At 35.4% G+C, this 26,884-nt stretch overlaps 2 protein-coding genes and 1 pseudogene across 2 annotated transcripts in view; 1 reads left to right on the top strand and 2 right to left on the bottom strand.

Annotated features, from left to right (window-relative positions):
- MCTS1 (malignant T-cell-amplified sequence 1 homolog) overlaps positions 1–26,174 on the bottom strand; it is a 111,137-nt gene extending 84,963 nt beyond the window's left edge. The window contains exons 1-2 of the mRNA XM_090395929.1: positions 26,082–26,174; positions 19,381–19,533 (exon numbers count right to left, since the gene is read on the bottom strand). Of these exons, the coding sequence (XP_090252055.1) occupies positions 19,381–19,533; positions 26,082–26,092 (164 nt within the window). The 5' untranslated portion in view covers positions 26,093–26,174. The remainder of the gene's footprint in view (positions 1–19,380; positions 19,534–26,081) is intronic.
- LOC150104749 (zinc finger CCHC domain-containing protein 2-like) lies at positions 12,096–13,430 on the bottom strand (the record flags this gene model as incomplete). Its single annotated transcript, XM_090395549.1, has 1 exon — positions 12,096–13,430. A coding segment is annotated over one exon (1,335 nt), but the record flags the coding sequence as incomplete, so codon positions are not given.
- Positions 13,434–14,146, top strand: LOC150104750 (large ribosomal subunit protein uL1 pseudogene; annotated as a pseudogene).
- Positions 26,175–26,884: the final 710 nt, after the last annotated feature.

Genomic DNA, 26,884 nt, shown 5'->3' on the forward strand with positions numbered 1-26,884 from the left:
GACGATTGCAGATGACATCTGTAATCTACAATCAGTGTAGATTACAGATAAAATTTCCTTTGAATCCTTTCATTTCTTCTTCTATGATTAGTAAGAGGAGAAAGATTATACACGAATGACCTTGCTAGATGAAGGCATCAGATTGACTGGTCCAGATGACACAGAGCTGGTTAGTGATCACTTCAAGATATTTCATTCTGGTGAAACAGGTTGTCATTTTCACATCAAGGAGAAGGCTTGAGTAAGTGAAAGTGACTGAAATTTGGAATACAGTATAGTGTTTGTTTAGTCATCTCTATACTGTATTCCAAATTTCAGTATGTTAGAGGGTGCTTATTCCAGAAAAGTAGTCTGGGGAAGATGATTCCCCCCCCCCAAAAAAAAGTCTGTCATGCTTCAACAAACTATTCTCTTTGGTCTCTACAGGTTCATACTGTAGTGTAAATTTAGCAGAAAAAAAATACTCCAGAAATTCTAATACCCACAGTAATAAGTTTTAATAAGTAAATATTTCGATGGAAAGGATTGACTTCAATTGGGTTTATATAGGTTAAATTTATTTGAAACTAAGTAAGAAATACCTACAAGTTTTGCCATTTAGCTGTTTGGCTTCTTCAGGGTAAAAAATAATAGATACAAAACAACTTAAACACTAAAACTGTTCATGATGAGAAGAACCAAATACAACTGACAGTTTTAGTGTTTAAGTTGTTTTGTATCTATTATTTTTTACCCTGAAGAAGCCAAACAGCCAAGTTTGCGAAACTTGTTGGTATTTCTTACTTAGTTTCAAATAAATTTGACTATATAAACCCAATTGAAGTCAATCCTTTCCATAGTTCTTTTGGTCAAAAATAACTTAATCATTAAATAAATATTTCATCCCAAGTATCTTAGGACATCATCAGTACAGTTAATTCAAACAATACTAGGAATAACATACAGTTAGGACACATGATTACAATGGAATCCCAATATGCGTGCAGTAGCGTGTTATAGAATTAAATTAAAATATATCTGGAGAAATAAAAAAAAACATTAAAATACGATAACATATATAAAATTTATTTTATACATACAAAATTGTGTAAAATAATTTTTATATATGTTATCTTATTTTAATGTTTTTTTTTCTCCATATATATTTTAATTTAATTCTATAACATGCTACTGCACACATATTGGGATTCCATTGTAATCATGCGCCCTAACTGTAATTTATTCCTAGTATTGTTTGAATTAACTGTACTGATGATGTCCTAAGATACTTAGGATGAAATATTTACTTATTAAAACTTATTGCTGTGGTTATTACGTGTATTTGTTTAGTCATGAATTCTCCACAGGTTTCATTGTATAATACAGTATAGAGATGTTAAATAAAACAATGGGGACTGGGTGAAATCGCACTCTGAGCTATGGAACTGACAGCACTACTGACCTGCCTGTTTATCTCAAATGTTGTAACTAGAAGAGTTAATCTGTTAATCATAAATCTGTTTATATTTTTTGTGGCAGTTAATATTTAGGAAAAATGAATTAAGGGCTTGCATACAGATGGGATGAGTATCTGCATAGAAGATAGCATGGATCTGTTTAAGGCCCGTCTAATTTTAGTTGTTAACATTTTAAAATCATTGTAAAAAAGAATGATTGATGGGAAGAATGCATAAACTATGGATTATACAAAAGTATTTTGACAGGATGCCATATGACAAGTTGATTTTTTAAGCTGCAGTGAATAGATTTAGATAATCAGCCAGCAGATTGGCAATCTGATATATCAAATAGCAAGCAATAATAAGGAGGAGAAATGTGACAACTGGAGATGCCCTAAGATGCAGTAGCAGAGCCATTACTCTTAATGGTTTTATGTTAACAATACTGTGAACAGATTGCAGGGGAGATATTCAGTTGTTTGCATATCTGAATCTGAAGAAAATTATTAGGAATGGTACTAATATTCTAGCTTTTCACAAGGATCTGAATAGAATGAAGAGTGGACAAATTAGTAGGGATCACAGTTTAATACAGTAGGGGGGAGGTGTTTTAAACTTGGTGATTCAGAGATGGGGCATGTATATTCTACTGGCAAGGCACACAGCAAGTACAGTGGTATGATTATACTGGAAGAAGCAGAGGCAGCAAGACATCTTGAAAGACAACAGAAAGATGAAGTTCAGGAGACACTGAACTGCAAAGTGGTCTAAGACAGCAAAACAAATACTGAGACAAATCCTGATCACACAATGTACAGAACTGGTCACTAGATTTTTTGAGGAGATGAGGAAATTCAAGGCAGAAGTAAGCAGAAAGATGTCAGTATACTATTCAATATCAGCTATGAGAATAGACTATGTAATCTGCAGATTTCTGGTGAAGAAGAGAAGGAAGAAAGCATGTAATGATAGAGTGAGACATGTCAAAAAATACTAGATAGATACTTAAGGGGACATTGCAAAGGGTGGAACAAAAAGAAGAGGCAAGAGGCCATTCCTGAATGAAATGCACTTGCCTAACAAAGACTGATAGAACGCAAACCTCCCATCTCAAAGTGGACAGATACAATGGATCATATCTGTTTATGGCAATGCAACGGAACACATTTATCAATGCAAATTTTGCAGAACTAGTAATGTAGGTTGTGTTTTGTAGAATCTGCTGGTCACTGGAATGAGCATTGAAAATATTCCTCATCAAGTAAGTCTGCTCACAAAGAAAAGTAATAATGATTAAAGGTACACTCACTGTAAGCCTGACCTAGATATGTGACAAATAATGATAGATCTAAACAATCTCATTATACAGGTCATGCACATCGGAGGATAAAATTAAATGTAATTTAATGCTTTCACTATTTCATCTATCACAGAGATATTCAGGGATTGGAAGCAATTAGACAGCACAAAGAAAGTGGTGTATGTACACTACACAATGTATCACCACTAATGTTGTTGTCATCGTCATCATTTTCCTGATATGTACCCAAGAGTGTTCAGTTTACAATGAGAGCACTACATGATTAAGTTTACATTATTATAAATCTCCTATCAACAATTTTCCTCAAAATCAATCCATTACTTGTGAGCACTCCAATACTGTCATATCTAACATTCCATGCATCAAAGGCACTTCTGATTGAATTAATCGACCTTGGTTTTTCTCCGAGTCTCTTTCCTGCCATCTTGGCATCAAACACCTGTTTTGCTAACCTTTCTTCACTCATTCTATTTAAGTAGCCCTACCACCTTAGATTAGCTCTGCTGACACATTCTTGAATGCTAGCAATATCAAGTTCCTTCCTAATATTTTCATTTTTAACATGATTCTGCTATTGATGTCATCAGTTCACTCCCCTAATTTTTCTCGAAACCTTCATATCTGTGGTCTCCAGTTTTTGATCAGGCTTTTACCTGATCAAAAACTAGGCAGCACTGCCAGTACAAACTCCAACACAATTTTTCTATTTGAGACCGTCCTCTTCAATGAAACCATTTAAAACTTTGAAAATTTCACTGCTGGTAGTGTGCGTAGGTAATTCAGAAACACTTAAAATGTCTTTCTTCATGTCACTTTCATTATGATTAATATATTGTATATACATAAGAAAAATGCTGTTGTTCTGAATATCTGTTGATTCATCCAGTTGTAATGCAAACAATTTCGATTTTTTAATTTTTTAAACGATTGCGTTTCTGTATCTTCTGCCATATCAGATATCTGCTTTTCAACTGTATCATTTGACAATAGGTTGTCTTTTATTTTACTTGCCGCAGACTGGCCTAATACTTCATTAAAAGAAGCAATCAAAGAAGGCTTAATGAGTTATTTTGCCAGTGGAATGCGGTTTTTTACATTTAGCTATCTGTAATGAAATTAAATAGGATGCCATCAAAAGTGAGGTGGCAGTGATTGAAGTTTGGGAAATAATATTCTTTTCAATTTTAAGTGCATCTCTTTTATGCATAAAGAACTCAATGGGTTTGTTGACTAGATCAGAATGTTTCTGTGTCAAGATGTCGGGTAAGTCGCAATGGCTTCATAGCTTCATTTCCCAGAACAGTAGCAGAAATGACACGTTGAGGTCATGGCAATTGGTCAGTGTCAGAGCATTGTATGAAACCAAATTTTAAATAGCTGTCCATGTACTTACGAGTGAATGCAGACTTTTTTTTATTCTGTGTGCTGGTAGTTTTCCTCTCCTTTTGTACATCCTGGTGATCGCTCTGTAGGCTTGAGGTGGATGAATCACTATTTGTTACATCACAAGCATCTTCAATACAAGATTTCTTAACACCAAAATTAAACAAAGTCCCTTATCTCTTATTCAACTTAAAATTTAAATCTGTAGGCCTATTACTTTCAAAAAATCACGGCATTCTGGTTTCGAAACAAGCACTTACATGCTGCAATATGAACTTTCAAAGAAACAGAATTCAGTATTACTAAATTTGAGAACAGGATACAGACTACCTTGATCTTCAATTTCAGTGGAAAAATTTTGTTTATACTTCCTTGCTGATTAGTCACTGACATTTGCAAAACAAATGTTATTTTGTTCAGTTTTGAGAACAGAGGATACGTCGCCTATTGTTGTAATCAGCTTGCAGGCAATTTTTATGACCAGTCATAAACAGTGGTATTCCCTTTCCGGAATGTTGAAAGATTTCAATGTGTGAAAATTAACGATAATTCATGAAACTGCCATGTTTAAAAATACGTGGCTTGGTCACTAACATTTGCTACACAGATGTTATTTAGGCATTTTGGGTCTGAGCTTTTCAACACATTCATGAATATTATTCTCCTCAGAATATTTCCACTATAAAATAGTTATTCATGAAAAATGCTTAGAAAACTAAAATGATAAATTGCAGGATGCCAGGGCCCAGTACTGGGCCACGGCCAAGCAGTTGAGAAACACTGATCTATAAGGTTAGTGTGCCAATTTCAACTCTCTGCCTGCGTTATTCAGTTGGAGGCACCCGTTTGACTAAGACGTGGTGGCACGTTAAGTGGGTGTAATGTTAAAAATTGAGTACTGCGCTGTGATAAAGTTTTTCACCAAAACTTTATGTTTATGATGTTTATGGGGAAGCTTCTTCTTCATATTCTACCATGAAGGAATGGGCTAAACATTTTGCCTAGGAAGAGAGAGCATCAAAATGAGCCTTGTGATGGTCGGTGGCCTGTGGAAGTGATGACTGAGGAAAATGTCTCTCTAGTTGAGGAGGAACTGCTCAATGACAGATGGATGAAGCTCAACGAAATCTGTTAGGGATTTCTATAACAACTGTCTTTTGCATTCTTCACATGATGAAGGTTAGTACAAAGTGAGTGCCCTGACTTCTCTCTTCAATTCAGAAGGAGCATTGTGTGACCTGTTCTCCCAAGTTTTTTGAGTTTTTTCAAGGGAATCAGAGAGAAGTGCTGGAATCCATTGTCACCGGGGGATGGAACCATGGTCCTTTATTATGATCCTCTTTCCAAAAAGGGAATCAATGGAGTGGCAAACCAAGCAAAGCACTACCAAGAAAAGCCGAGGTCACTCAGTCCACTAAGAGGATCATAACAATAATCTTTTGGGATTACTGGGGAAATATTATGCTTCACTCCTGCACAAACTGCATGACATAAAGAAGAGATGAGGAATGTTGAGTCATGGTATTTGCCTGCTTCACGACAATGCTCCAGTTCATATGGCTACTGATGCAAATGCTGCAGTGAAGGATGTGGCTTCCAGGAGATCGAATACCCATCCAACAGCCTAGATCTAGCACCCAATGACTACTAACTCTTCACGAAACTGAAAAAAGGCCTTTGAGTAAGGAAATTTGCAGATAACAATGAGGCGAAAGATGCAGTTTTAGGCAATTTTGCAGACAAAAGTACAGATTATTTTTTCAAGGGCAGAAATTTTAATTCAAAGATGTGAAAAGCATGTTGAAGTAAAGGTAGATTATGCTGAAAAGTGACACAGATGTTTTCTTTCCATCACTTCTAAAAGTCATTCAGGCAGGATACTTATGGAACCACCCTCGTATCTTCATACTGGTTCAGGATAATACAAGAGAGTACAGAGGATTTGATACTGGAAGTGACCAAAACAGAATAAAAATGAACATTACACTGAAAACAATACAACGTAAGAAAGTTTTAAAAAGAATTCAAGTTGAGCCGCTTTTACAGGTAAGATGTGGACTCGACTATACAAACATTATTGAAGAAGAAAATGAAACAGATTGAAAATAAAAACCAAAACTCAGAGTCTCAGTGGCAAACTCTGAAGAAAACATTGAAAACATTGATACTCTTACTAAACAAAGTCATGTTCCCATGACTTTGTTTAGTAAGAGTATGTAAAATAAATATCAGGAAGATGGCAAAATGTTCTGGAGGCTATTGAAAAAGCTCAGAAAATAGAGGAAAGAAAGGAATCAAAGATGATAATGGTGACAGGAAAACTAAAGATAAGGATATCATAGATATCCGGATTAATTACTTTGAAAGATTGTTAAATGAAACAAAAAGTGACAGAACCGTACTACAAAATGTTCAAGAGGAATGCAAAGAGGAGTACATATCAATATAGAAAAAGTTATCAAAAACTAGAAATGTAGAAAGGCAGCTGAGGTAGATGATATTTGACCAGAAATATCATCTATATAACAGAGGAGGTATGAAGGTATAAAAGTTTTGCAGTGGCCACATTGCGTAATTCAGAGGGCCTGGTCAGGACTAGAGCTCTCACAGTTCCTAAAAAAGAGAATAAATTTGTATGTGAGAGTCACAGAGGAATTTCTCTACTAAGTGTTCCAGATAAGATTTATGTAAACATACTTGAAAAGAATTTGAGAAAGATTACAGAAGAGAAACTTGGACAAGAACAAGATGGATTCAGGTGAAATAGAGATCGTCAAGATCAGATTTTCACTTTACAACATATAGTTGAGAAATCATGGGAATGTGACAAGGATCTGTACTTAAGTTTTGTAGATCTGGAAAAGGCATATTACAAGGATCCAGAGAAAAGCTTTTCAAAACAGTAAAATTATATGGAGTGAATGGAACATTATATGGAGCAATACAGTCTATATTTAAGTTGTCAGTCAGCAGTTAGAATTGAAGGAAATACAGATGCATGATTTGATGTACAATCAGGGGTAAGAGAAGGATGCACATTATTTCCTCTTATTTATCTTCTATATGAATCACATTATGAAAGAAAGTGACATTAGGCCTGATATTAGAACCAGTGATATCAAAATCAGCTCTTTGCTTCATGTAGATGATGGTACTTCTAAAGTCTCCAGAATTCTCTAACTAAATTGAATAACAGCTGTAACAAATTTGACATGTAAATCAGCAATAAAAAACCAAAACTATGAAAATAGGCAGAAACATAGAAAACTTCAGCTGCATTCTGATTAGAGATCCTACACAACAAGTAAAATATTGCAGCTATTTACGTGCACACATTTTAGTGAAAATGGCAGGTTAAGTCTGGAAATAGACAACAGAATAAGCAAAGCTGATATGGTGGGCAGCCAACAGAATAAATTTATATGGAATAAGAGAGTAATTATAAAAAACACCAAACTAGCGGTATACAAAACAGTGTTTAAACCAGTTTTAAGTTATGGATCTGAGAGTTAGGTTAGAAATAAAGCACTTTAATTTTGTAGGATGTTTAAAGGTAGTTTTTATGTTGTACTTCCTTAGATTTCTGCCTTTTTTTTCCCAACAGACCTTTAATATAAGAGAAACATATAGCTTTGCTGATATAATTTTTGTTTTGGTGTGTTATCTTCTTGTCCGACCACAGAAGTGAGAGCTCAAGTTGGCAGACTGCCAAGAAGAGTCAATTCATGTTGAAGGGGAGAAAGAAATAAGGCGATGTATGAATTGGTCACCAACACGCAAAATCACGTGCTTTATATGTAAATGCCAACTGTTATACAAGCAAAATAGTTACCACTTTAAAAACTACAATGATCATTAAAGAGAAGTTAATTTTCTGGCATGTAATAATAAACACTCACCCCACAGTATGGATTGATTACCCTATTATTGGAATAGATTCTCCTTCTTTTGACATGTGCAGAAGCATGGAAGGATCTCCTATCTGTGGGCGTACTATATAATGACAATTTTCTTTTTATTATATCGATTTTTTTTTTTTTTTTAGATCAGTATCATTTGAGCACATTGTTACCACTCACTTTTTTGGAGGATATTTATAATCCCTAGTTTTTGCATGTGGTGAGAGGAGTTTATATGCACAAACTATACTTTCTGATCAGTAGATATCAGGAAAAAAAACAAAAAAACACGAACTATATCTGTCTAATCCAACATGAGAAAAACAGGTCTTTTTTCCAACCATGCACCAGACACCCCCCCCCCCAATAAAAACTGATTAGAAAGCCACACAACATTTTAATTACACAAGAATCTGGTACAAAAGAAAATTTAAAAAGGCCTGTGACCTTTGACAATCACATTTAAACAAAAAATGATGGTGTTATAATCACCAAGTTTTAGTCCACATATATACAACCCTGACAAGAATGCATATTCTCAGATTGCCTAGCCTCAGAGTACCACACTGAAGTTAACACTTATAACACTTTGGTGTGTTATCTTCTGTAAAAATAAACTGTAAAAACTTCTGTTTTATAAACTGTAAAAATAATAATAATGATAAATAAATAAATAATAGCATCAGCTAATGGCTACTTGAAAGTCGAAGTAGCTTTAATAAAGAAAATCAGCTGGTCGAACTAGTGCAGTTTTAAGGACTTGAGGCTAAATACAACACCAACCGTTGACTGAATGCAGTAATATAAAGTATCAAGACTAAAAGTAACATAAGCAAATATCAAAAATAAAAATTTTCTGATTGGCTGATATAATTATTTATTAATTAATTTGATGTTGAGTTTTGGTTTATTTCATTTATTATTTTTATTAAAACTAATTAAACCACTTAGCCTGACCACAAGAGGTCAGGCTAAGTGGTTTAATTAGTTTCAGACTTTATGTAGCTATGGTGCTAGTAAGTCCTTGATGTACACTTATTCGAGTTACACAGATTTATGGATATGCAGCTGTAATACTTCACCTTAGACTACCAATGCCATCTATCAAGCGTTAACAGATGAATTTCTTGGTAAGATGATGTGCAGCCGAATCATAGCCATTGACATTCTGTTTCTACCTTGAGTGCCTTGTCAGTGAACCTATGCAAGTATTAACTGAAAACAAAATATAAACTCTAAATATGCCTGAGAAATGTAAAAGTGATGAGAATATAAATACATGCATTCATGGTAAGAAGAGGTGCATGGTAACAATGGAGACTAAAGTGGATTTTATTAAATGACATGAAAAAGATAAGTTTGCAGACATTGCATGCACTTATGAATTGAACAAACTGACTATTAGAGCTATTATGAAAGATAGTCTGCACTGGCACATACAACAAACATGTCAATGCAATATCGCAATCACTTTCAAAAAAAAAATAATAAAATCATCTTAATAGAAGAAATGAAAATAATAAAGGTGATCTAGATTGAAGACATCATCAACAGACCTACATAGAAATCAAGAGACTATCATGGGAGATCCTACTCTCACATGTACAGTTCATTGTACCTTAACTTAAATCCATTCACCACATTCTCAGGCAATGCATTCCGATCACCTGCCACTCTTCATGCAAAAAAATCTACTCCTCATCCCCTTGCTCTCACACATACCTTATACAGCTTCCAGGGATGGCCTCTCATTCTTACAGTCTCTAGATATTTTATGAAAAATCTCATCCATGCTAATCTGGTAATTATCCCTCATCAACTTATACATCTCGATCATGTCACCCCCCCTCTTCCTTCTATCTGCTAGGCTCTGAACTTTGCATTCTCTCAATCTGTTCTTATTCCACATTCTAAGAAACCAACTTAGTCAATCATCAGTGTTGTCTGTGAACCCTCTCCAACATCTCATCATTCTTTTGAAAACCTGGGAACCAAATCCGAGCATAGTAATCCATTTGTATCCTAATCAGTCTTGTACAATGGAATCAAAGCATCCTTACTTCTACATGTCAGTGTTCTCCTCATCATTCCCATAACCCAGTGCCATTCTCACAATTTCAGCAAAATTCCCACGAAATTTCAAGTCGTTCTGCCACAACCCCCCCCCCCCCCAAATCCTTCACCTCCTCCAAAATATCCCCCACCAATCCTGTACTCTGCATCCCAAATTTTAAAACCCTACACTTTTGCAACATTAAACTGATCCCCCCCCTGCCAAACACACTCACCCATTCAGACAGTCTATTTAGGTCATCTTGCAAAGTACAACATCTGCTCTACTTCTCATAACTTTCCCCAACTTTATATCATCTGCAAACAACTGTATGTGTGTATATATATATATATATATATACAGGGTGTTCGGGATAAATTTGACAGTTTCGTAAGGAAAAAGAAAATCTTCTTTGTATCTATTAAATTTAATGAATTGACAAAAAAACATTACAGGCAGAGTTAATTACAATACTATCAACAAGATTTACTCAAAATAACCACCATTAGCATCGATCACAGCTTCAATTCTGCTTCGGAACCTCGAACAAGCTGATGCTACAGTCTCCCTGGGAAGGGCCGCAAAAACTGTTTTAATTTTATCCATTAACTGGGCTTTTGTATTACTGGAAGTGCGATTGGTGTCTTTTTCAACTGCGCCCCATACAAAATAATCCATGGGGTTAAGGTCTGGGGAGTTTGGAGGCCAAACATTTGGACTGGTGAAGTCGTAGAAATTTTCAGACAACCATTTTTGACTTTTCCCAGAGGTGTGGCAAGGGGCCGAATCCTGCTGCCATACATACGGCCTACCATTGGCTACCCTTGTTATCCAGGGCTTGACTACAGTTAGCAACTCCACGAACAAAGCCCGAATTCCAATGCCAGGGTTCTTCAACACCTGTTCCTGCAGATTTGCGAGGAATTCTGCTGTACGAACGCAATCAGATCGTCTGCTAGGGATCTTTCTTCTTGCTACATCCTCGTAGTCACCATTGCAAGTCTCTAGTTCATGCCTGATTGTTTTTACTGTATTCAGGGAGCATTGGGCAGCAGTCGTAATATCCTTATTTTGATGGCGGGCACGAATCATCATGATACAAGTTATTCTCTTCCATGATTCAGGTGGGTTCCAGCTATCCATCCTTTCTGACATCCTGTATATGAATGAAGAAGGGTCCAAACTTTTAAATGAAGAGAAGTGTGTGTTAATACATGTAACTTACGGAAAAATATAATTAATTATAAATATGTCAAATTTATCCCGAACACCCTGTATATATATATATATATATATCCATTTAAATCCTTTACAATGTTATTCATGTACAAATATCTTAATATCTCCATGTACCCATTCCTAAATTCTGATCTTAACTAACCTTCCAGACTTTAAATGCTCCTAACTGACCAATTTTAACTGGCCTGTAATCTGCTGCCAGCATTTTTGGCATCATCCTTATGCAATGGAATATACTGATATACCATTCATTGCTATTGTGTATTTTCATGAGCCTTTGCAACATCTATAAGACCTCCAAGTTTATCCACTTCCATTCTTTCATTTATTCTTTCCTCATTTCTGCATGGATAATATACAGGGTGGTCCAAATTGTACCTACCAAATTCAATGCTGTATTTTTCTGAACGAGGAGGCATACGAATCTCATCCAAAGTGTATTAAGGTTTACATTTTATGCCATTTATATTACATGTTCAACATGTTTACCTTCAACCTAGACGATCTTATGCAATCATATCACAAAATTGTACATCTTGTGGAGGACGTCTGTTGGAATAGCCAAGGTATCACGCTTGATAGATGACTTTAGCTCCTCCAAAGTCTTTGGATTGTTCTGATACATGAGATGTCCCCCACTAAAAAAAAAAAAAATCCAAAGGTGAATAAGGTGGCCAGTCAATTCCGCTTTCGTACTGCTTTGATATTCCAAAGCAATGACATTCCCATGGAAATGTTCATTCAGAAGCTGGAAAATGGATTCAATGCGATGGGGACAAGCACCACCTTGCATGAAAAAGTGACCTGTGAGGACAAGAACCATAGAAGCCCAGAAGAAAAGGAATGCAATTGTTTTCAAGGCCAAGGATATTTAGCTGCTCGAATTGTAAACAGTCTGTATTTGTTGGAGGTTGAGTCCATGGGGATCCAGATCGAGAATTATTATATGATTCAGGTGGTGATACTTGAGGAGAAGATGACTTGGAAGACATAGAGGATGTCTGAGATGTAGCACCAGCTGGCCACCTGTTCTGAGCAGAAGAAATACTGTTGTTCTGCTTTGCATTAAATGGCACATTCCTGTTATTACGAGTAAAACACCGTTCTTCAGAGGATGCAGTAGAGTTCACAGCTACTTGAGAATTGCAAAGATTCAGAAGATGCCATGGAAGACTGTTAACTGATGTATTACAGTATAAGGTACTTGGAGTAGTGGTCCTGCCAACTAATACAGGAGGTGGACGACCACCGGACAAAGGCTGGAAGAAAGTAAACACCAAATTGCTATTCAAGATGTGAAGTGGCAAATGATGAACCAGATTCTTTACGTATTCTGCCATCTGGGTTGTTTGATCTTTGGCAATTTCTCCACGACTATTATTACCTGCTGTGAAACTTGGCAATGAAGGAATATACTTGTCAGGCATGTTACCTCTTGCTTCTTCTGGAGATAAATGTGCTAACCTTCTGTGAAAATTACTCATCTCCTTGTATGTTTTCTGCACTTCAGCCTGTTTTCCATTAGACCAAACTACCTGTATTCTATATGACCTCTTCTTAGATGTTCCTTTCGGCTCCAAATCAACAATTTTTGGTCTTTCTGAACTTTTTACACCTGAATCTCCTTGTTGATGATGCGATGTAGTTGTGGTAGGTGTAATGGCAACAGTTGTTGCTATAGATGCTTGTGTTACCAGTTTAGGCAATGAAGCTGCTGAAGGTATAGTTGATGTAGACAATGAGTTTCCACATTTGTTTTGCAGAAGTCCATCAGGTATTACCTGTTTCTCTAGTTGTGGAGGAGTGGGTGGTGTATTTTTAAGTTGTTCCATCGTATTAACACGATTACTTAAGGTTGCTTTCTGTTCAAATGTAAAGGCCGGATGACGAATAACCATTGAAAATAAAATAAGTATTTCACTTATCATCTTTTCATCAGCCAAAGTACAAAAGTATCGCAAATTTTCTACTTCAGTTGCATCCATTAAAATTTTGTATATTGCATTAGAACATTCGCGATTTTGCGCCCGCAGCAAAGCTACCGATACGATCAATTTACTTCTGCGTACAGTGTCTCTGATATCAGTTAATTTGGAAACATGTCTCTGTTATTGTGTCTTGTGTGTTAACGTTTAAGTAGGTTTAGAATCGAAATTAGTTCCAAAGTAAGTAGAGATACCCTCTATGAATGTGTGAATGCTACATTAGAGAATTCACAGAAGAGGCCAAGAAAGTTTGTTGAGACTGCTGAATTACAGATTGCACTTAAAAACTATGATCCTCAAAAAGATAAAAGATTTTCTGGCACTGTAAAACTAAAGAATATACCACGACCGAAGTTCACAGTTTGCATTCTGGGTGATCAACAACACTGTGATGAAGCTAAAGCTAATAACTTGCAGTTCATAGATGCTGAAGCTCTAAAAAAGTTAAACAAGAATAAAAAGCTTGTAAAAAAGTTAGCAAAAAAGTACGATGCATTTTTGGCATCTGAATCTTTGATTAAACAGATACCTAGGCTTCTTGGACCAGGTCTCAACAAAGCAGGCAAATTTCCAACTCTTCTTACCCACAATGAATCCATGATGTCTAAGATAGATGAAGTGAAAGATACAATTAAGTTTCAGATGAAAAAAGTTCTTTGCCTTGCTGTAGCTGTGGGTCATGTGAAAATGTCTCCAGATGAGTTGGCACATAATATTAATTTGGCTATCAATTTCTTGGTCTCTCTTCTGAAGAAGAACTGGCAGAATATTCGATCACTTCATATCAAGAGTACAATGGGCTCTCCTCAGCGACTGTATTGAGATGTAATTGTTTTCAAGTAAGTTTCAATATCTCAGTGCAGATACAGTCCCCTAAGTAAAAACAGGTCCAAAAATGCCAACTTTTGACCAGGCACACCACACAGTCACACATTTTAGGTAAAGACTTGAGGTAACAGAAACATGTAGATTTTCTGATCCCCATATTCGCCCGTTCTGCCTGTTCACAAACCCATCAAGCCAAAAGTGTGCCTCATCTGAAAACCAGATGAGACCAAGGTCAATTTCTTGGTTTACAATTCTTCTGATCATTGCATTAGCAATGTCCAATCTTGCTGCCATGTTTGTCTCTGTGAGCAGCTGTTGGGTCTGGGTTTTATAGGGAAACAAATGAAGATCTTCCTTGAGAATTTGCTGAAGACAGGTGCTGATCTCTAACACCTGAGACGCTCTCCTGGTAGATTTTTCGGTCTTCTTTCAAATGTTTTCTGAACTTTTTTTCGCTGTTTCTTGCTGTTGAAGGCCTGCCACTTTTAGAGTAATCGTCTAACACTTACCCAGTCTTGCAAAATTTCTTGACAAGGTTTGATATTGTGTTCTGGTCCAACTTTGACACCAAACTTTACCTGAAATGCTTTTCTAACCTTTGCGAGACTTTCTGATGATCGAATGTACTCTTTGATGATGAATATCTGCTGGGCAGCAGTGTAGGCTGACATTTTTCATACCCTGCAAAATGAAAAGAAAACACAAATAAAACATAAATGGCTTTAATGAAACACAAATGGCTATAATGTGTTGATAAAGTTTTTTTTCTAATTATGCCAGCTAACTGCAGAGTGTTGCGACGTTTCTTATAATATTTATCTCTCTACTTATTTGTTATATTACGTTTGTACTCTAATCGTTTAGATTAACTTCTATTGTTTTATATCTTTCCTTGATCCTACCAGCTACGCCATTTATGTTGTTGACTTTTTCTTATCTTGTTTGCTTTTTCTTTACTCAATTAGTTATTTACCCTTTATCTACCCTTTCTTAACTAATCCAACAACCTATCTTTCTTAAATTCAAAACTCGTCTAACACTGTACCTTACTTATACACATTTATCCCTTATAATTTAAACTCTACAATCAAATATTCTCTCCTTCAGTGCTTTGCAGTCCTATTGGCCTCTCTATGTCCTACACAAACAATCTGAAGAAGTTCACCCTATAAGCATTAACACATTTATATTTATGCTATGCCAGCTAATACCTAGGTAGAAAGGATTCTTGTTCAGGGTGACTCCTTTAGAGAGTTAATGATTATTTGATCAAGCATAAATTTATCTCCCCCTCGCTTGTCCTTTTCTTTCTTACAGTCGCGGCTTACTTATTGCATTGGTATTCATGGGTTTATCCCGCTTGGTTCGTTGTTATTTTTATGAGCGGTAGTTTTGAATTCATATAATATAGGCAGATCAGGCAAGTACATGAATGAAACAATTTAATTAGCTTTAAGGTGATACACTATAATACATTTCAAAGCAGGATAATATGGTTGCACTCAACTCAGATCAAAAGCTCTAATTAATTTGTACTTATCACACATACTAAATCTTAATAACCTTAAATACAATCATAAAATACAATTCATACATTATCATTAAGCCATTCGGATACACATGGCTATCAGTGAACACATCAGCACAATTACACTTTTAGTTTAACATGATCTTGTATCTATTCGGCCTCTTGGGCAAACAATTCTTAACACTGTCTCGGACACGTATCTAGTTGTAGGCTACTCTTACAGTTCTTTAAGTTCAGTCCAATTTAAACGTTCACACAGAAAATTCACTCTCTTCTTACAACTGGAATTAGTATTTCAAAAATCTACATTACCATTTCTGTCCTTGAACTCTTAAAACTTGTTCCTGCCGTGTCTAATCATCAAGGCCTTCAAATGTAATCGCTTTGGAGGATATCTTCCGTAGATCTGTGCGAGTAGAATCTCCGAGGGAAACATGGGAGGTGGCACGGTAACGTCGCCTTGAATGGACGGCTCAATTTAGTCCCTCCGTCGTACGACAACATCACAGCTATCCTAGAACACGGACATAGCGTGGCCCAATATGAACGCTACGACGGATGAACTAAGTGCCTTCCGTGACTGGCCAGGGACTTCCCTCCTACGACGAGCAGGACCACTCCAAGAGATCAGGAATCAAGGAAAAAAAAGATCTCAAATCTTCATGCAAGGCCTTTTTGTTTCATTTTCTCCTTTCGTTAAATCTCGATATTTGCGACACGCACCAACTCGGTCACGTGTGTCCACGTCAATCTCATTAGCTCCCTCTATTAATTTTTCACACATGTGTCTGCCTCCTATTCCTGGAAGACGCTTAGGTTTCCCTTTCCAATACTTTCATAATGCAGGACGGTAAAAGTGACCTTTGAACCCTGACTCACAGGCTTTACTATTTCAGTGCAAGAGGCTGGTTTTCCAAACGGATTTTGCCAGCTTACATGGATTTCTATTATCAGGTCCACACTTAATACAGATTATATTTAAACACTTTATACAATTCCTTAAACTTTATCTTGACTTGTGTTCACAAACAATTTATTTTTTCTATTGCCAACATTCCATGTTCTCTGCCTGAGTAGAATTAATGTTGTGACCTGAATATTTTAATATAAACATTTCGTAGCTTATTCAGGACACAACAAGAGAAAATTGGATTTAAACTTGGTAGTTAAATTTTGGGCAATCCTGTACAACGACAAAGTGGCTGTTAAATAATTCAACTATTACTACTATGGTCACTTTCTTGCCAGCTGCATTCAAATTTATTCTTCTATCATCATTTTTCCTTTTATTTTCCACATAATGAAACAACGCTTTAAGATGTTGGAAGTTTATTTTTCACTTGGTTAGACTATAATAAATTTAGTTTAATCCTTTATCCAAGTGTAAGCAAACAAAGTTTGCGCCTGAAAATATCTTCAGGACTGAGGTAAGGTAGTGCAACACCAGGCAACTCCGAGCAAAGGTGGACCAAGTTCTCATCACTCCTTGTCTCAGTATCTTCCATAATGCAAAGCACATCTCCTTGCGGACATGTATACTGCTGTGCATTAAGGAAAGGGCCACTACCCAAACCGGTTTCAACCTTTATTCAGGTCTTGTCAGTGGGAGGCAGACCCAAACATGGAGATACTAAGGCAGAAGCAATAGGAGAGGTCATATTTACCTATAGGAGTTGCCAACAGGTGTACCACCTTATTATTGAATTACTCTGGATTTAGAGAAAGATGTTGGAAGTTTATTGGTTAGACTATAATAAATTTAGTTTAATCCTTTATCCAAGTGTAAGCAAACATAGTTTGTACCTGAAAATATCTTCATGACTGAGGTAAGGTAGTGCAACACCAGATATTTTCAGGTGCAAACTATGTTTGCTTACACTTGGATAAAGGATTAAACTAAATTTATTATAGTCTAACCAATAAATTTCCAACATCTTTCTCTAAACCCAGAGTAATTCAATAATAAGGTGGTACACCTGCTGGAAACTCCTATAGGTAAATATGACCTCTCCTATCTCCATGTATGGATCTGCCTCTCACTGACAAGACCTGAATAAAGGTTGAAACCGGTCTGGGTAGTGGCCCTTCCCTTAATGCATAGCAGTATACATGTCCGCAAGGAGATGTGCTTTGCATTATGAGCGATACTGAGACAAGGAGTGATGAGAGCTTGGTCCACCTTTGCTCGGAGTTGCACTACCTTACCTCAGTCCTGAAGATATTTTCAGGTGCAAACTTTGTTTGCTTACACTTGGATAAAGAATTAAACTAAATTTATTAAACTCTTTAGGATTTCCACTAGACTGCTCAGCTAGTTTCTTTTAATTTGAATTCTCTTTCCTTACTAAAGTTGTTATCTTTCTAGCCTACATTGCTTCTTTTTATGTAGTTCCTTCTTAATGATATTCATTCAACTAACTTAATTCCCCCCTTCTAACTCTGAGAACGCAGTCTAGCATACCTGTTTTTCAAATATCTTCGACTGTTTCTCATAAGTTATTCATGTCATTTCTTTGCAGTTCTTCCTCATGGAATTGCTTCAAGCTTCATTTCAAAGCTTCTTAATTTCTGCACTTAGTAAAAAAACCCTACATGACTGACCAGTTCTCATATTGCAAATGCATGGTTGCTCACTATCCAACTCAAGTAGGATGTCCAATACATTTACAGTCAAATCCTTTAATGTCATCACAAGATCCAAAAACTTTTTCTTTCCCTTCTCAAGTCCCATCTTTTTACTGCTGTTGAGAATAATTAACCCTTTGTAACTCTATAATTTTTTTTAATCTCATATGCTGTTTCTTTCTTCCATTCTCTGTTCCTAGAATTAATCTCCCATAATGATTACTTGACTGGAGATGCTGTGTTCATTTCATGATACATCTCCTATTCATCTTCTGTATTCACAGGCCTTGTTCTGTTGGCTTCTACCTCACAAACAGGCTCAAAACACTGCTTGAAACTTTACTTCTGAAAGATTCAATTAGTCTATCATCAATAACATTTCATCACCTCCTGTCGTCTGGCTTATCAAAAAACAGCATACCTTCGCATTCTAATTCATACCTTCATACCGCCCAGAAACTAGAAATTTCTGGGCAATATGCACTAAACTAACTAATGCCACAAATTCATTTCATTTGTTTATACCATTTTGAACATTAGCAACCAAAAATAAGAAACAGTCCCTAAGTTTGTAGGTATCCTATTCAGTGACTTTTCATATAACACTGATTCCCTTCCCTCAGCAACTGCCACTTCTGGTATAAAAAGTAACTAAATGCTCAGTCTTATTCTCCATGCATAAAAAAAAATAAAAAATAAAATAAAACAATGCTTCTGGCAACGATTACAGAACCAAATGGTTTGACTCAAAGATTTCCAGATAACTATCCTTTAAAGATGTTGATTCTAGATGTTTAAGTTACTGTCAATGGAAGAGTATTTTAAATACTCAATTTAATCCACAATCTATTTTATATATCCAGTGTCAACTGGAAATATTTAACATGGCGCCAAAATCAAACTGGACATTTTGATTTTTTGCTTTGTGCGCATTACTTTTTTTTTTCAAATGTGATTGAGTAATAATTTTATCATGACATCCAGAAATTTCTGCCATAATAAAGCATAACTGGAATAAAGAAACTAATCTGAGAGCAAAATTTACTAGAATTTTTGACGGTATTTTTCAATATTACTTACCACTTAACTACTCTCAATGACTCTTTCTTTGGCAAAATTTGTGAAATATAATCTTCTAAATAAGGAAACTGCTCTACAAGCTTGGCCTTGATTACCTTCTGGACAGATGATTTCAACTGAGTAACACCTGACACATGTTCTTTCTCATCAAATCTATGATCATAAAATATATTTATGAAGAATTTTTTTAATCATTTGCCATTTTCTAGTTCCAAACTGTACAGTAGAAAATCATTTAAGACATGAATGAATTATCAGTGCTTTAAGAATTACTGACATGAATAGTCATTCATGTCACCCCCCCCTCCCCATTCTGAAGGAAATTACCATGAATCAGTTTATTATTTAAGATTGTTACAAGTTTTGTGTAAGTACCATAGTACAGAAAACAGAACATTTCATAAACTGGAAGACTGAAACATATCAATGTCAGTTAACTGGGGAAAGCATCATCATCAGGATGTATAACTAAAAAAAAATCTTAGAAGACTAACAGAAAACAGTCACATTTTGAAATAAATAGCATTTCAACATATTATACAGATATGATTTATTCATACAGATTTATAGTAATTTATAAACTGTTGTATACAGAGAACTCTCCCCATCATATTCCATCACACATCTCAGATATAAAGACTTCATTTCTTTACCATACTTCAGTGGGATTTCACGATGTATAATCCTATACTAAAAGATATAGCTCTGTCTCCTTTAAAACCAGGTTCAGACACCTCAAAGCATTTTATGATTGTTAAAAGACAGTATTCCTTTTGAGAAATATCCTGAGACAAAGCTTGCATGGATCAGACTGAGAGAAGTTCAAAATTCAGGAAAGCGAACAGCATAGTGATAACATCTGATAAACTAAGATTCATTATGCATTTGTGCATAATTTCATGAAATAGACTGGTCAGTGGCTTTGATGCCTTGTCTCAAAAATAATCCCCTATCTTTTCAAGAAGTCCAGTGACATAGGCATTCACATAGCATAGCAGTCTGAAAGGAACCAGGATTTCATTCTGCATGATACAGTCTCATAAAAGGTGGAAGTACTTCCTCTTTTCAGGATGTTCATACTGTAAAACAGATTGAAAAGAACCCAAGCAATTTACAGACATAATACATAAGTCTCAGTTTTAGTTGCTTTGGACATAATTCAAAACAAATGAACTCTTTATGACATTTAGAAACTATAACTCATCCATTCTTGCAATATATCAGATCTTTCCTATGTCCAATGATCAGCAACAAGCACTATATTTACAAAAATAGTCACCCTCATGTATATCTTGAACCCCTGATTTTACTTTATGAAAAAAAGAAATCAAAAAGTTTCGCATATACCTTGCACATGAAAAAGCTTAAAACTTTAAGAAATAGATACTGAATGTTGTTACGGAGGTTTCATATATTTTGGAATTCAGTTGAAGAGAATCAGCATTTCAACTCAACAATTGTTGGCTTGCCTTTTGTCAATGAGTCACACAATCTTTTGTTAATACTGCACCAATCATATGCAGAGATGGAATCAAACAGTAGAGGAAATATGAGAATTGACTTGTACTCGATCTTGGCCGGGAGTCTTATTCCTGTGTGGGATAGTTTCCATGGACACTTAGGATCTGAAATAGTAAAACAATATCAGTCTTCAGATTTGAAGACTGATATTACCATTATTCCTCGTGGTCTTACACCTTGTCTACAGTATCAATGTAAACAAGGTGCAATGGATGTATCAATCAACAAACTATTAAAGGACTACACACGAAAAATGTACATAGAGAATGTATGGCTGCCAGTGGCTATGACCTGACTCCAGCAGAGAAGATTAAGAGACCATCATTAGAACTGTTGTGCAATTGGATTTTAAGAGCTTGGACATGATTTTGCCGCTATTTGGGTAGATGACCTTGACAATGAACACGAGGAAACTACTCTCAAGACAAGAAGTAGCGATAGCAAATAACAGATTCTTGGTAAGTCATACCCATTTTCAATTTTTTTAAATCATGGGGATCTTGTGATTCCAAAATAATAAAAGGAAATAATTTAATTACAGAAGCTTTGTAGCTAAAGATTAAAATATATCGTGGAATGAAGGTAAATGGCCGATCGCGTAAATAACATTGATAATTAGAATTTAAATGCATTCATTTTATAAATAATGTGAGCAATTATAAATTATAATGAATACTGAGGATTTAATTATAAACGTAAATTTAATTTTTCCCTAAAAAAACTTTAGTTTCCAAAAATTCCCGCATATATCTTGCACCACGATTTTTTAACTTTAATTTTTGGAGAAAAAATGAGTTATATTTGAGTAAATATGGTATACCAAATGAACTGCATATAACAGAAGTATCAAATACATCATGTGAATGATGTTGGCTCTTTTCTCTGAAACGAGTTTCACGTTTAAAAACATAACTATTTGACACAAGTCATCTAACTTCTTTTTTTCACTCTTTTTCTATTTATCTATCCTTGTAATGCTGCCAGATAGCAAAGCATGCTAGTGTTCCATCTGAATATATTCTAATGAGAGTATTTCTAGTGTACCACTGTTTTATGATCACTCATGTTTCTAAATCATTATTTAGACCAAAGTCTAAGTGGGCTGATTCAAGTCAGAAGAACATTTTGGAGTAACTGTCAAATAATGCCAGTCTGGTTGGGCGAGTGGTTAGCATTTCCGCTCTCCAGCCAAAAGGCTGTGGATTTTAATCCCACCATGGGAATGGATGTTTGTGAAATTGTCTGTGAAAATACTAGTGGTAGGCGATAGATGTCTTTGGTATATAATGTGAGCAATTATAAATTATAATGAATACTGAGGATGATGATGTAGTTGCGGTTTGTTGTTGGTGTAGCTGGTGGAGAGAGAGAGAGAGAGAGAGTTGTAGAGTAGGTGCCCTCCCTCGATGGGTCTATGGACTCCCTGGAGGTGTCACATAATAATAATAATAGACTAATTTGGAGGAAAATTGTTGATAGGCAATTTTTAATAATGTAGTGCTGTTATAGCAGCCAGAATATCCCTTGAGGGTACATATCAGGAAATTGAATAATCAATGAATGAAGAATTATCATTAGGCACGTGTTTTCTTCTCTAAACAACTAACAATTAGGGGAATGATTTTGCTGGGCAAACAAAAATTATTCTTCCTTTATTTGTTTGATGTTCTCACTGTAGAATTTCACAAGTAAAAGCTGGAGATTTTTTGTCCCATAAGAAAGATGGACAGCAAAATGTAACATTCAGAAGGATATCACTAAATTCATCTGCACAACATGTGAGGCAGTAAACATTAGCAAGGTGTAGAACTATTAACAGAAATGCTAGGAATACTTTATCTTTACTTTTTTAACCAGCTGCAAAACATTCAGCAGTTTTAAGAAAAGTTGACAAGTTATTTTGGTGGATTTTAATACAAATGTTGGCAATGATTCCAACTACCGATTGTTGTTGAAGAGCTTCTAGATATGACCGTGGATTTGTAGAACTGCTTTGGCAATCTGTTGAACTTATGGAGTAGAGCTTTTCTCTAGGGTTATTGTAAATTTTCTGTAGAGCAGCAGCAATTGCTGGACAAGAATAAATATGGATAGGTGGTAGTTCAACTCCTGGGCAGTTTTTGCATGCTTCATAGCTCCTACTATCATCTGGCTGAATTTTCATGCCTTCAAAATGTTCTGTCCTTAGTCTGGTGATGATTGTGATTATTTCTCTATTTTCATTCTTCTTCTTCTTGATAGTTTGTTTTACCAATCTTATTTTGGCGATGATAGCATCAATTAGTGATAGTGAGTAATTTTTGAGGTAAGTATCTTGCTTCTTTGGCTAGTCTGTCTGCTCTTTCACTGCCTTCAATATTTACATAGGCTGGTATCCATTGCAGTGTGCAGTTCTTATTTTTCAAATTTAAGGTAGTTAGTAGTTAATGAATTTCCTGTGTGAGATTTTTTTTTCCATTTTTTAATGCCTCAAGTTCAGATTTTGAGTCACTGTAGATGGTTATTCCTTCTGTAATGTTTATTACTGAATTTGATGAGAGCTGTTTGTATGGCTGTTTGTATAACTTCACGTGTGAATATAATTCACGCGTGAAGTTTGAAGCTATTTTTCCAGCTGTGGTTTTGATTTGCATTTCCTCGCCTCCAGGTAGAATTAGAAAAATCCCTGAACCTCCTTGGTTGAATGCTTCATCAGATGATCCATCAGTGTAGGCAATGACATGGTTTGGACTGTTTAAGTGATGTATAGTGTCAAGTTCTTTTCTTTTATTTTCTTGCTGTGAATCCTTTTTTTGAACAAGATTCAAAAAGCTTTAAGTTTATCATTGTGTTTTTTGGTAGAATAGTGGAAAAGAATGGCTGCTTGCTTATTTTGATGGATAGGTGCTCTAAGTCAATCTGTTTTCTAATTTTGTGATCATATTGTAACGTAGATGATCTCTCTACGTTACAATAGAAACCAGTAGACAATTCAGATAGAGACAATTTAAATAGAGACCAGTAGATGAACTACTGGTCTCTATCTGAATATATTGGAATAACAATTCGTTATGTCATGTAAGCTAAATGGACTGAGAATAACTATTTGTGAGTGCAAATTTATTTTTTAACTCTGCTCATGAAATGTTCAAACCTATAACACATTAATATTGAGAATGAGTTAAGAATTTTTTCAATTTTTATTATTTTATATATAATTTCTGTATTTTTTCCTTTTAGATAATCCAGAAACCCTGACTTAGAGACCAAACATGGAACTTTTTCAAGCCACTTTAGGGTTGCAATAAGTGGGATAGTGGTCTTACACTGTGTGATAAAATTCATCTCCCACCTAAAGACAACCACATAACATCCACAAACATTCATTTATGAAGTCTTAATATATTTATAGTCAGTATAACCTCAGATAAGATGGCATCACTAATAAGACTGATATCAAATGATATCAATCCTATTATTGAAACAAGCCTTAAAGTGTTCATTAAGTATGATTAGGTCATATTGTTTAAAAAATTATCAGAATGATCTATCCATCTTCACATGATGGTATCTGTCTCTTCAACTGTGTTTTTATTATGATTTCACTCCACTTTCTCTCTTCCTGTATAACTAATTAATAACTTCGTATATTCCTTTGCGTTTTTTTGCCTTTTTTTTTCCAAATGACACTTTTACTTGTTTCCTTAGTTTATTCTAATTATTTGGATGCTGCTCTAGCCTCTTCCTGCATTCTCTTCTTTCAGCAATTAACTTTATTACTGTTCAGATATTTCTGCTTTTGCTTCTCGCAAGCCCATTAAACTGATTGACTAGTTTCATTCACAACCTTCTTGAAATCATTCCATACACTTCCTTTATTATGATCGTATAGGCTATTTTTCATTATATCTGAGCAGTTCATCCTAGTAAATTCTAGTAGTATCAGAATTGCTCAATACTTCATTGTTAATAGTGATAGTGGTAAACATGATAAATGAGAAAGTTTGACAAGTTGCCATAAGGTATGACCCAAATGTTTTCTTGCCTAATTGGCCAAGTTAATGTATTTGCTCTCCAACTTACTGGCTGTGAATCTCACTAGTTGGAGAGCAAATGTGAAGTATTCAACTGGTTGGAATATCTTAGAGAAGATGGGGATGAAGGATCTGGGAGTGATTGTGGACAAGCTAAAATTTTGGGGGAACTTTGCTAAAATTGTGAAGACAGTACACAACAGATTATGGCAATGATGTAGAGAACACAGACTTGTAGAGGTAAGGATGTTATGATTCTACTGTATATTGGTAAAAGTCCAGAGATGACTAAGGTTAAATGATTGATAAGAGGAGGGAAGAGGGGATATGATTGAGACATAAATTGCTAAGGGGTTATTACTAGATTAATGCAGAAGTTTTAAACAGAATGGAAGACAGTAAAACAAGAAACCAACTAATCCTTGGAAGCTGTATAAGGAGGGTGTGAACATGGGGATGAAGAGCAAGTTTTTTTTTTTGCATGGAGTGTCGCAGGTGATTGGAATGTATTGTCCAACAGTGTGGCGAGTGCAGAGACAGTAAATGCATTTAAGTCAAAGTAAGATAAGCTGTGCATATGAGAATGGAACCTCTCACAATGAGTCTCTTGACTCCATGCAGGTCTGATAATAAACACAGTAACTCAGTAAACTTCAGAGATATTGCATGATGGAGAAATAAGTTTGTTTTTTTCAATCTACTTATTATAATAAGATATTTTTTTTCCCCAGATGCAGCATAGTACAGATTAAAAGCAATGCATGTTTGAAAACAAAACAAAAAAAAAAAAAAACGGAAAATGTGTGATTAAAATGTACAGCATACGGGATGGATAAAATGAACATCAGTAACACAAAATAATCCACATTAATGCTTCGAACGTCACTTCCATCCCGACAAAGAGCTTAATAAACCTACGCCTATCCCACATAGTTCTGCTCCTACAAATAGCCAACTTGTGGACAAACTAAGTCCCAGGGCGAATACACATCCGCTGAAATTTTGCTTTGAAAGTAGTTACTGCAAAGAACGTGACAACCAGGGTTCAACTTCGCCGGCTATAGCAGAGCCTTTTTGATCACGCTTGCTACGTAAAACTGACAAACAGAAACCCATTTGTTATATATATATACACATGATTTACAAATACTGACGTTATATGCTTACTTTTTAAACATTTCTCTTCCTACAAAACACAACAGACACAGAGATAGGACCACTATAGCACAATCTCCTAGAAATCTTATACGTAAATAAAAAAAAAAAGATTAAACAACAAGCCCCCTAACGTTTTATAAGAAATCAAATTATCCGTATATCTGTTTATAAAGAATGTCAAATAATCGAAATTTCAATCCTTTTAAATGGCACAATGCATACAACATATTTAAATTATATTGTACGTTAGCATTTCAAACTTTTAAACATCACACACACTTAAACTATATATCCCGATACACAACGTACTTTCTTACTAGCAAAGATTCCAATTTGTATGTCCCCAAGGGGAAACTCTCTAACTTCGAGATGCCCTTTGGCTGAAAGACTTTTTTTTTGCTTGCAGGGTTCTGAATTTGTTGATCTTCAGCACACAAATGAGACTTTTCCTTCGGAAAGAAACTAAGGCTACCCCATCTCAGACGGTTTAGAAAATATTACTAGTTAGCATTAAGAACACGATATGACATACTTATCTAACGTATTCTCCCAGCACTTTATCTCTCTCTAAGGGAAATAACTGTACAGGTCATAAAATAACAACGAAAATGAAGACGGAATTCTTATAACCTTAAATTTTGGAAATCCGAAGACAACCAGTTTCCACCCTCCTTAGCCGTTCACCGATAGCTCAGTTTACAACTACCAATGATTTAAAAGTGCACAGCAACTGTAGCCATATTGTGATCCTAAACCCTAACTGGTATATTAAATTTGAAAGAGTGTGGGATTTATGATAGATTATTCTGAGT

The sequence above is a fragment of the Typopeltis vanoorti genome, chromosome 7, assembly GCF_054136105.1.
Source record: "Typopeltis vanoorti isolate ZY-2024b chromosome 7, IOZ_Tvanoo_1.0, whole genome shotgun sequence".
Lineage (NCBI taxonomy): Eukaryota > Metazoa > Arthropoda > Arachnida > Uropygi > Thelyphonidae > Typopeltis > Typopeltis vanoorti.